At 36.4% G+C, this 12,682-nt stretch overlaps 1 protein-coding gene across 2 annotated transcripts in view; it reads left to right on the forward strand.

The window, feature by feature from the left end:
• Window positions 1-12,682, forward strand: part of Cep85l (centrosomal protein 85 like) — a 176,628-nt gene that overhangs the window by 143,878 nt on the left and 20,068 nt on the right. For both annotated transcript variants that reach the window (XM_017798871.2, XM_029564808.1), the window contains exons 9-10: window positions 2,188-2,305; window positions 2,774-2,824. In XM_017798871.2, coding sequence (XP_017654360.1) covers window positions 2,188-2,305; window positions 2,774-2,824 — 169 coding nt within the window. The remainder of the gene's footprint in view (window positions 1-2,187; window positions 2,306-2,773; window positions 2,825-12,682) is intronic.

Here is a 12,682-nt window from a genome sequence, read left to right on the forward strand (position 1 = left end):
TTTTTGGTCTTTTTGAGACAAGGTCTCCCTGTAGTCCCAGCTGGCCTGGAATTCACTATGTAGACCAGGCTGGCTTCGATCCTACAGAGATCTGCCTGCCTCTGCCTGGGGCTAAAGGTGTGCACCACCACACCCAGCTTGACATTTTCCATTTGTATAGTGATACTGAGACACTATCATCCTAGAAATTTTCTTTATTTTGGATAGAAGTTTGTTTATAACTTCAGGTTTATATTAACAGTGGTATCACTTGACTTTGAGGGATGGAAATAGTATGTAAGTTTTCTTGGCTCTAGAATTTCCTTAAATTTCAAAAGAACTTCAGATATGTATGTGACTATAAATTACATAATTACATTTCTTTTTATATAATATTTCTAAGTTTCTGGCTTTTTGAATTTTTAAGGGCTCTTAGATTGTGTAATTAAAAGCTTTCATTAGAAGAGAAGGTTAAAATAAAATATATAGTAATACAAAAGTTAGTTCCTCTTCTGTTCAGAAGATTTATTTTTAAATGGCTTTGCTACATAATGTGAACATACACAAGAAAGAAAACTTAGTTGGTAGTCTGCACGGCACAGTACCTTTTCTCATTGTTGCCCCGCCCCCCTTTTTGATTTTAAAGATTTTAATTTGTATATGCATGTGAATGCTTGTGTGTGAAAGCCAGAAGTCAGCTTCTGGTGTCATTCCTTTGGAGCTATCTACCTTGTTTTTTGGTACAGAATTTTTCACTGGCCAGGAACATTCCAAGTAAGCTATATCAACTGTCCAGTGAGTGTGACAAATTTGCTTGTCTCCACCTCCTCAGTGCTGAGATTACAAGCCTGTGTATTATGCCCACTTTTTAATGTGGGTTTTGGGGTTTGAACTCAGATCCTTGTACTCACTCAGACTATCTGAGTTATCTCCCCAAGTCCAAAGACTTTAATTTTTTAAGTGTATTTTATCTTTCTTGAAACGTTAAAGGTACAAGGAAAATAATGTCCTACACTGAGTTGGCAAATGAGAAATATTTATTTTCACGCATAGTTTGAAAAGCAAATATTTTTCATGACAAATAGTGTATCACAAAGCAGTGCATTACATTGATAAAGCATAAAAGAATTTTTGGTACCATTATTTATAAACATATCTGATGCCCTTATTCTGCCATCTAGTACTATCAGTTCTTTGTCCACAATTTAAATACAGCATTAGTTCTTTTTGAAGGGAAAGCTTTCAGTTTGCTGTAATGCTTTAAAAAAAGAAAAGAAAGCCAAAATTGTATAAAAAATTTCTTGTAGTTCTCTGCAGCTTGTTTTGTTTGTTTGTTTGAGACAAGGTCTTACTACATAGCCCTGCTGGCCTCATACTGTGTAGCCTAGCCTTGGTTTGAACTCACAGTGATCCTTTTGACTCATCCTCCCAAGTACTAGGATTACAATCATATACCACCATGCCTGGAAGACTGTAATGCTTGAGAATAATTCTAAGCTAAAGTAGAGCCTTTCTTAGTTTTTTGAAGCTGTTTTTATTTTTGTTATTTTTAATAACTTGATTCTGTAACTCAAATTCTTTCTTTCTCAAGGTGAACCTTCCCCTTATCTTTCATTTTTAATGTGCCAGAGGGGCATTGTTCTTTTTTCCTCTTTTTCATGGACAGCATGACAAACTGATAAACTGAATTGTAAGCATGGTAGAACTGGTTTTACTAATGCTAGTTTGGCAAAAATAATCCTTACAATTTGATTTTTGTCACACCGAGTAAAAGGCTGAGGCATACATTAAGGCTCTTAGTCTCCCGACTCTAGTTCAAGTAATTCTCTATGGCTCCTTTATGTTTATCTTTTTGTTTTTTGTTTTTTAATATGATGCTCGTTTAGAGAAGAAGGAAGGAATAGGGTTACATTATAGAACTCAGATTTGGGTAGTGGACTTCAATAAGGCCTGGGGTGACACGTTCTAAGCAACTGTGGTCTCAAATTTGCCATTTCTGAAAAGATGATCAGCTTCTACCTAATTGTGGACCTTTCTTTCTTATATAAAATACAGCTACAGATATTAATATACTTTATTTTGATCTGATTGTTTGATTAAAAAGTGAGGCAGACCCTATGAATGGCTATCATTTAAGCTGATAGCATCAACACAGCAGCACATAGAGGTTATTTTCTTCATTTAATTATGTTTTTCTAAAACAAACAGCCTGCAGCAAAAGGTAGAAAAATGCCTTGAAGATGGAATCCGCCTTCCCATGCTAGATGCAAAGCAGCTTCAAAGTGAAAATGATAATCTCAGAGAACAAAATGAGACTGCTAATAAGGTGGGTAGATGCTCTCATAACAGAGATGAAATCTGCACGGTGGAGATGAGTGCATACCTGTATAACAGTTTTATGAGAGCTATAATTTTACTGATATTTAGCAACATAAAGTTTTTAACCTGAATGCTTTGATTTGGAAAAAAGATAGCAACTTAAGCAAATATAAATTATTTAAACTTAGATAAAAGCCCAAACAAAAAAGCATTTCCTTTCCTAAATTATTCAAAGTCTGTCTCAGTTATTTTTATAAATTTTAAAAGTTTCATGAAGAACTATAAGAAAACTTTTGCAGTTTTATTTATGGGTGGTCCAAATTATCTTGCCATTTAAGGGGGATACTTAGTATGAATACTAAGTCAAAAATGAAGACATTTTAAAATAAATTTTTATTTCTTTATGCTTTCTTGTTATTACTTTTGGTGAAAAGCAGTGGAAAAGATTCAAACTGATTTATTAACTGTGTTTTAGATAATAGAGAACCAGCAAGATGAAATTAACAGAATGGTTTTAGAAATTCAGGTAAGAAATATTTTGTACTTATTTGAATGTAGCTGTATACTGATTTATTCTCACTGCTTATATTCCCTAAAAGCATTAAAGCACATTTATATTGTAATAGTACTTGAGAAATCCACAAATTATTTAATATTAATATGAACATAATACATAGTGTACATGTTTGAAATTATGAAAGAACAAAATTTATTAATAAGAAAATTCTTAGTAAATCAGTTCTCTAAAAAAAATGGGAAGATTGTTCTGTATTCTTTGCTTCTCCCTCTCTTTAATTGATTTAGTGTATCTCAACTACTGAGAACACACTTGATTTAGGGTGCCAGTAATCTGATCATAAGAGAGTATGGAATGTTTTGAGTCTACTTGTAATTTGATTTTCATATGGTATTTCCATCTGGAAACTCATTTGTAGCCCATCTTTGCCCATTTTATCAGTTTTTTTTTTCCTACTATCAACCTTTCTTCTGCATTCTATGGTGAGCTGCATTTCTGTGCCCCAACCCTTCGATACTGGTAACCTAAAAGCATTTCTCTGTCTTCTCCCTAGTATCCCATCGATACTCTCATATTAAGATCTCTGTTATCATCCTGTCTCTCCTGTTAACTGATTTTCTCTGTTTTCTGAGTATGCTGCCCCACTGCCATTATTTCAGCCCCAAGTGTGATTTAAGTGATACTTGTCGATTGAAATAATGTAGCACTTCTATTATTTGTGGAATACCTCTATTATGTAACAGTTAAAACACACTCTAAGTACGTCATTTCCTCCCTATCTCCGTATCCTCATCTTATGCAAGTACATATATACTGTATGTGTTTGAGCACATATAGTACTTCACTAAACATCAGTGCTCGAAGTTTCCCCTGAAGTGTCTTTGTCCTTAGAATGCTCATCTAAAAATACCTCCTCAGTTGTTAAGATTCTACAGAGCGTTATTTAATAAAATGTGGAAAGAGACTCTTCACCCTTTATGTAGGACTGACAGTGTTTCTTTTAACTTCCCTCACCCTCCTAATAACACCATTATTCTTTCTGTGTTGTCATGTGATAATACTTTACGTATTCATGTCTTTATATTCTACTGAGTTTCTTCAGAATGATACTGTGGTAACTCAGAGATTTGGAGCTTACTAAAGTTCTGGCCACATAATTCACAGTCTGAAAATTTGGAAACTAAAAGGACTCTCATTCCTTTATTCATTTGCCAGATACTTACTTAGCCACTGCTTATATGCCAGACATGCTCCTTGGCACTGAGAATTCATTGTTGAGCAAGGCAGCTCCCTAGCCATTCTAGTGGGGAAGGTTAGAGAAAATAGAAAATTAATGAGGTGCTATTTTTTGTCTGCTAGAAAAGTACTAGTTAAAAACATAAATAGAATATAAGGCAGTGACAGAGGGGACTTCATTTGAAAGAGTGATCATCAAGTTTTTGCCAAGGAGGTAATATTTGAACATAGATTTGAATGAAGATAGCCATGGGACCAGTACAGCCTTCCAGGGAAAGGGCGTAACAAGTTGTCTGAGAGTATTTGTTACTAGCAGGAGGGTGGCTGCTGTCCTAGAAATCATGGGTTGAGGCAGTGAGATGAGAGGAAGGTGATAGAGAAGAGTAGCCTGGACAAGATGAGAAAACATTTAGATTTTGTTCCAAGTATGACAGAAAGCCATTGGACAGATTTTATTGAAGAAATCTGTGGTTTTATATCTCCTACTTCTAATAATATCTTGAGAACTTTCTTGGAGGTTCTAGCAGGGGAGTACAGTTACGCATGTATCCTAGACTAAAGAATGGTTGTCTTCTTTTTTTACTTATTTATTTTTTATTTTATGTGTATGAGTGTATTGCCTGCATGTATGTGAGTGCACTCGTGTCATGCAATGCCGCGGAGGTCAGAAGAGAGCTTCGGATTCCCCTGGAACTGGAGTTAAGGCTCCAAACCTGGAGCCTCCATGTGGGTGCTGGGAATCGAACCCAGGTCCTCTGCAAATAGCAGTCAGTGCCCTTAACTGCTGAGCCGTCTCTCCAGCCCCAAGAATGGTTGTCTTCTAAAAAACAAACAAAAACAATGGTCTTCCTCAATTGGGAATGATGAGCTGACCCTGAATTCAATGGGTAACAATTATCACAGCCAGAACACCCTAATGTTATTCCTAAAATGGAAATAAAAGTGATGATTCGAATGCCAAAATTAAATGAAGTCTCCTTCTATTATCTTTTACCTTTGTTGAATGATTTATCTCCAAGTATAGCACCCTGGTAGATTGATTCACAGAGGTTCTGACAGTTAGTTTATATTCTTACACACATAGCTTCAGTTCTTCCACAAGCACTCAAAATCACAGAATTATTAGATATTTACAAGAAGTAGAGCTACCCAAAATTATTTTATTTAAACTAACAGCAATCAGCACATGAATTTTTAAATAGATCTTATTTTTTAAATATGTACATATATTTGTATGCTTGTGTCTGGGTATGTGCACATAAGTGCAATGCCTGCAAAGGCCAAAAGAAGATATTGGATGTGAGCCACCTGATACTGGTATTGCAAGAACAGTATGTGCTCTTAATTGCTGAGCCATCCCTTTAGCCTGCCACACATGATTTGTCATGAAACTTTGACCGTGATACCATTCAGTTTGTGTTTATTATGTACTGTCCTTCACAGTATAGTCATTCAGTGCTTATTTATAAAAATTTCAACATGCATAATTTACTCTTCATTGTAATCAGGCCTTTAGCCACATGTAAATATGTCATAAGTGTATATAAGCATGTGCATAGAAGAATATGTGATTTATGCCATTTGATCCTTGGTCTTAAATACTTGAGCAAACATTTTTTATTCCTTTAAGCTTCTTAGAGAATTGAAACTAAATTAATAACACATTTATTTCCAAATATTGTGAATTAGGCATTATACTTATTAATTTCTTTTATCCTTTTGAAACAACAGCTGTTTTTTTCTTTTTCATTTTTGACCACAGCATCTCATCTGTTTCAGCTGTCTAGGTCCTAGGGGTATGGTATATATTTTACTCAGAGAGATGGCCAGTACAGTGGCTCGCTGGCCAACTTAGCTGTATTTATTAAGATATGATTGGCATGGAAAATTAATGGTAGAGATAAGTATGACTCTTTACTTTCCTCAAATGATGGAAAGGCTTATCCACTTCTTTAATTTGGTGGCTTCTGATGATTTTTTAAAAAAATATGTATAATTCGTTAAAACCTTAAAAATGTCAATTCTGAAAAAATGAACACTAATTCTTTCTCTGGTATTAGAAAATTTAAAAGGAACACTTAGGTTTGAAAAAGTGCTCTTGTTTTGCATGATAGTAAATTTAATTAATGTGTGAAGTATCACACTGATAATCTAACAGAGCAATGCCTTTACTACTAATTCTTCAAAGCTGTCTAGCTTTTCCTCAGCTGCTTTCATGGAGGGTGACCAGTCTTGTAATGATTATATAGAGTATGTCCTTCCATAGGTCGTTTCTGTTTATAAATTTCTTCACATAGCCAGAATATCAACAAAATACTGTGTAAATAAGAATGGCAGAGCATTCTAGTCATTTTCCAACATAAACTTTGAATTTTGTCAATCACTATAGTATTAATTACAAAATTTTACAGATATTATAGCTTAATGTTTTTTGTTTTTTAATATAGGCAGGACATTTTAGGTTGTTTAGTGAACAAAAATAAATTAGTGGTATTAGGATTTTATTTTTCACTGCAACTTTATATCCTTGAGACTACTTAGAAGATTAGATTTATGTGAAGTTTTTTTTTCATAAAAGCACTATTATTTTTTTATTTTTGCAAATACTTTATTGAGAATTTCATACATGTATATAAGGTGTTTTGATCAAATCCATGCCCACTCCCTCCCCTCCAATATTCCCCTCTCTGAAGAGGTAACCCTAAAATCTTTTAAGGATTAGATACAAGCTCCCAAATACTTTTGATATTTTTGGCCTTTGGAGCAGAGTATGTTGCTAAAAGGCCCAAGGACATTTTGACTTTTAGCCAAGAAAGTGGCTACATTTCTTTGGGGTCTTTTTACCCTAACTGCCTAGCCAATTCCTACCTCCTGTTCTTATCACGCCATCCTCTGAAGGGGTTACCCAAATTGCCAATAGGGAATAGGGATGCTGACAACTCTGGGTCTTCCATGCTGAACAGGGACACAGGGTGAGGCAATTGGAGTACCCCTTCAGTGGGTCTATCTAAAAGACTCCAAAATTGCATAACTCTTGTCTCTAAGGGGAGAAGAAAGTCCTTAAATCATGAATGGGAGATGTGAAGGAGAAGTAAAGGCAAGAGTAATTAGCATTACAAGTTCTAGACAAGGAAATAGAAAAAAGTCAGAACAGGGCAATTTTCAAATGTTCATATGAGAGTCCATTGGAGCTTCTTGACAAGGGCTTCCAAAAGCATCCCTCCATTGGGTTCATCCTCATTTTTCTTTTGTCTTCCAAGTATGGACTGGTTGGCTGGGAAGAGTGGCTGGATACTCAGGTGAGGGTCCAGTGACCCTGCTTGGCACTCCTTTAATGAATGAGCACAACTGTCAACAAGCCTAATTGTGACTATGTTTAGAGAGCAGGCTCAGCCAGAGTCGTGCTGATGGTAGTTATTTCATGCAGAAGGGACTGCTGTATAGCATCATCTTATTAAAAGGACCTGGAATGGTGGTAGGAGCCACATATGAGGGAGAACATAAGTCATTTGTTTTTCTGAGTCTGTGTTACTTCTATGTGAAGATTATTTTAACTGATTTGGGAACAAGCAAGTGCTTCTGACAGTTTACATTTAATCCCAGAGGTAAAGGATAAAATCTTATGCTGCATATATTTTATCTCTTATTTATAGAAAATAAATGTAAGACATTATTTTGTAATGAAATGCTGTTTACAATACAGCTATTGAGCTAGGGAGATGACTCAGCAGTTAGAAGCACTGCTACTCTTGCAGAGGACCTGGGTTCAGTTCCCTGCACCCACCTGGTGGCTAACAGCTATTAGTAATTCCAGTTTCAGGGAAACCAATGCCCTCTTCTCTCCTCTGTGGACACTGCAGATATTGCTGCACTTATATACATGCAGACAATAAAAAATGCATAAAATAAAATGAAAATACAGCTGTCATTTACCACTTCACACCTGAAGTTTAAAAAAAAAAAAAAAAAAGGTGGCCTAGTATAGGTTCCTGGCAAGTGTGATTCATTTTGGAATTTGGACAAATTGATCTTATACTAGCAGTACTCTATTCGTTACTGAATATAAAAAAGTAATATTTGCTATATTTGAAATTGAGTCCTGTAAAATGCAGCTTTATCTGCAATTTTGTTCAGCTATCAGGATGATCTTGTTGACTAGAAATGATTTCTTTTAGAAATGTGGCTTTTCTTTGCATTCATGAAACCAGTAAAGCTAGAATAGCTTTGCTGCAGATTTTTCTTCTAAGATTCTTCATTTAAGTGCAAAAAGACATTTTCATTGAACATTCTCCCATCATGTCTGTAAATATTGTGTTTATAGTCAAAATGCACTAGAGTTCTTCACTAAGTGTTGCCCTATTCCTGCTTCTCAAAAGACCGTTTCACCCTCATAAGCTAATTTCTAGTTAGCTTTTATTATTACATTTTGTATTTTTAATCTTTTGGCAAAGAAGCTATAGAGTTAAACAATTTGAGCTATGTGTAACCTCTTTTTTTCTAACATTAAAATGTTTCAGCTGGGCATGCTGGTCACGCCTTTAATCCCAGCACTGGGGAGGCAGAAGCAGATGGATCTCTGTGAGTTCAAGGCCAGCCTGGTCTACATAGTGAGTTCTAGGACAGCTGGGGCTACAGGGAGACCCTGTCTCAAAAAGACCCCCCCCCAAAAAAAAAGTTTCATCGATGGAAGGACCTATGCAATTAAATGATCATTCTGATTGGCAGCTAGCAATGAATGACTCTTATAACCACAAACAACAAAATGTTTTTCTAGAGGTCATTGACTTTTTACTCTTGCAGGCATGACTGGAACTACCAGTCTCAAAACTATTAACAGTGATCCTGTGTATAACATACAAGAGAAAATATTTCTACAGTCTCAGAAGATTCTATTCCAGTTTTTAGCACATCTCATAAAGCATTCATTTAGTAGATTTTCTCAGTAGAAATGTTAGAAAAATGAATCATAAGCCAATAAAATTACTTATAGTTAGAATATTTCTTCTTGTAACCTAAATAAACATGAGCTGTTGTTAATGCTTTCCCATTGTATTTATCTCATATTTTGTTTAATAATTTTATACTTAATATTTAAAATACCTATGTGAAATTACATCATGTTGCATGACAAACTCAAAATACTCTTATCAGAAATTAACATTTGAAACAACTACCAGCCAAGTAGTGCCTTCTATTAAAAAGAGAGAGAATAGCATTTTCTTCTTTTTAAAATTTATTTTTATTTTATGAATATGAGTATTTTGTCTGAATGTATATAAGTGCACTTATGAGTACAATGCCCACAGATGTCAGAAGAGGGTATCAAATCCCCTGGAACTAGAGTTTCAGATGGTTGTTAGCTGCCATATAGGAATCAAGCTCAGGTCCTCTATAAGAACAGCCAGTGGTGTTAACTCTTGAGCCATCTCTCTGTCCCCTTGAGAACAGCATTTTGCAAATGTTCTCACCCCAGTTTTTATGTTTATAAGGAAACCTTCATTGTACCTGTTCATTATACATGTCTGTTCTAGGCACTGTATAATTTTGCACAATTAATATATGTCAAAAAATTGTAAGGTGAATTCAACTGAAGAATCATTTCACCATATCTGGGGTGGGTAGTGGCAGCCCACATGAATCACTAAAGAATTCTCAGCTTGTTTGTGCTGGCTTCTCAGTCACCCGTCTGTATGCATAGATTGTTTGGGATGCTTTTTGGGTCCTAGTTAGAAATGTCATAGATTCCTATCTCAGATAAACTTTGATTTCTGTAGGCATTGCTTGACTGTAGCCTGGGAATAGTTCAAGTCCTGGTCCCCTCTGATGTGACAGTCCTCAGCGTGCTTACTAAACCTTAGTGGGAGCTGGGAGGGAAGACAGGGTGGTAAATTGCAAAAAGGTTTTATGTCTAGATACCTTGTTTTTCTGTTCAAATATTTAGTTATGAACCAGAACATAAATCACAAGCTAGAAGAAAGGGAATCCAGGCAGATTTCTGTTTTAAAAACATTTTATGAAGTTTTAATAACAATTTTGAGATCTAAACACTGTATCATTCACACATTTAAAACATACAATTCAATATTTTTAATATATTTGGTAGATATTTAGAATCAGGACCACAGCTTTATTTTTTCAATATATATTTATTGAATTTTTGTGCATTTCATACAAAACATGTTAATCATATTTAGACCTCCTCCCCATCTACAACCCACCATAGTTTGCCCACAGGATTTCATGCATTCTGTCGTATATTTTAAGGCCTTTCGAGTCAAGTTTGTGTACTCAGATGTCCCTCCATATGAGTTCATCCACTGGAGCCTGTTCAGCCTATCTAGTGTCACTCCCTTAAAGAAGATCAACTCTCCCTTGCCCAGCAGGGATCAGCTGCCAACAGTTCCTCATCTGAGGTTGGGGGCTCTTGTCTGTTTCTCCAGCTCTATATTGGTTTTTGTCTGATGGAGTTTGCATGGGTCTTGTGCATGCTGTTATCATTGCTGTAAGTTCATATGAACAAGTTCCAACACCACAGTTTTAGAGCACTTTTGTCACCTCAAAAGAAGTCCTTTACTTTTTATTTGTGGTTCTTAGTCTCTCATTCCTTTTTAGCTATAAGCAATTATGAACACACTGCTTGCCTCTATAGATTTACATATTTTATGAATCTCATGGGTCTGTGTAGTCTATTGTGACTTTTTTCTGACATCAGCCAGCTGTTAAGCTCCATTAGTTACTGGCTGATACTTTGCTTTTAGCCATGCACTGTGGCATAAAATATTTTACAGATTAATACATTCTGGTCCTTCCAAGGATAGTTTTTTGGTTAGTGTTTCATATTCTGTCTAGAGGAATATGCATCTCAATTTTCTTCTCTAGGAAAGTAGCCGGTCTATACTTTAGCCTATAACTGACAGTAACTTACCAGTTAGTTGCCTATTGCCACAACCTTCAGTGGTTTTTTTTTTTTTTTTTTTTTTTTTTTTACCCCTGTGGAACATATGCTAGTAACAAATACTTGTGAATTTTTATCATTTTGTCTTAAGTTTTGACTTGAGTAGGACAAGACAATTTACCTAGCTGCAAAATTTGAATAAAAAAACATAGATAGATGTGTGTGTGTGTGTGTGTGAGAGAAAGAGAGAGAGAGAGAGAGAGAGAGAGAGAGAGAGAGAGAGAGAGAGGAGTGTGTGAGTACATGCTATATGTGTATCCTCGGAAGCCAGAAGAGGTTGGATCTCCTGAAGCTGGAGTTATAGGTGGTTGTGAGCCACCGAATTTGGGTCCTCTGGAAGAGCAGGAAGCTCTCTTAACCACCAAGTCCTCAAGCAAAATCTGTAAGCCAGATCAGTGGAGTTGTGGGCAATCCCAATCATGATTTTTCAAAAAAGTTTTATTTATTTTTTATTTTTTTATGGGTATGCGTGTATTGCCTGCATGCAAGTGCACCCATGTTGTACAATGCCCATTGAAGTCAGAAGACAGCATTGGATCTCCTGGAACTGGAGTTACAGACAATGGTTAGCCACCATAGGGGTGCAAGCAACCAGTGCTCTCTTAACCATGGAGCCATCTCTCTAGCTCCCCCCACCCCCTTTTTTTTTTTTTAAATGTATGGCTGTATAGGTGTGTGCGTGCATACACCCTCATGGGTACACACATGTGTCACAATATGCATATGGAGATGAGAGGACTTTGGGGAATCCGTTCTTGCCTTCTACCTTGTTGAAGCATGCTCTCTATGCTTGTTTCTGCTGTTGGACTGCGTACTCCAGGCTCACCAGCCGGAGAGTTCCTTGGGTATTCTCCTGTCTCTACTTCCCATCTCTCCTTAGAAGTACTGGAATTGCATCTGTGTACCACTGCATTCAACTTTTTACATGAATTCTGGGGATTGAACTCAGGTTGTCAGGTTTGCTTTTATGAACTGACCCATCTTCCAGGCCCTTACCACTTTTGAGTAACACCCTCAAGGAGTTTACCTTCCTTCAGTAATGAGAGTAGGGGCAGCATCTCTCAGTGTTTTTGACTTGCCTCTCCCAGCATGTAACCCTTATCCCACAAACAACAAGGGACCCCATCTTCTTAGGAGCACCACTCCCAAGGTAAAGCCTCCATCCCATGTAGGGACCCGAAAGGAGCCCCCACCTCTTGTCTACCCTCTCTTGAAACTTGTCTTAAGTTACAGGTAGCTGGGCATATTGATGTCCTATCTCTTATGGGAAGATAGCTCTCCAACTGGGAGCTGGGGGGAATATGTTGACTCTAATAGTCTGGTGTGGAATTTCCATCTTAATGAACTGTGAGTGGGTAAAAATGAAGAGGGTTTTGTTTTATGCACCCCACAGTCTTGCTGTTTCTGATGAGTTTTAGTATATATTTTTTGAATGAATGTGTCCTTATTTGCTATATGACTGTAGGACTATTTCCAGCAACTTTTAAATGTTTTCTTTTATAATACTCATCTTCGATGTTCCTAAGCCACGTACCTGAGTAGCCTAACTCCTAACATTAGTTTTAAAAGTGAGCCTGAACTCTGAGAGTTTTGTTCCTTTAGATCTCTCATGAAAATGTTCTCCCAAGCTGGGCTTCACTCATTTTTCACTCAAACCTTTCTCTAGAATCAGTTAG

This window comes from Nannospalax galili, unplaced genomic scaffold (assembly GCF_000622305.1).
Source record: "Nannospalax galili isolate Female #2095 unplaced genomic scaffold, S.galili_v1.0 scaffold417, whole genome shotgun sequence".
NCBI classification, from domain to species: domain Eukaryota; kingdom Metazoa; phylum Chordata; class Mammalia; order Rodentia; family Spalacidae; genus Nannospalax; species Nannospalax galili.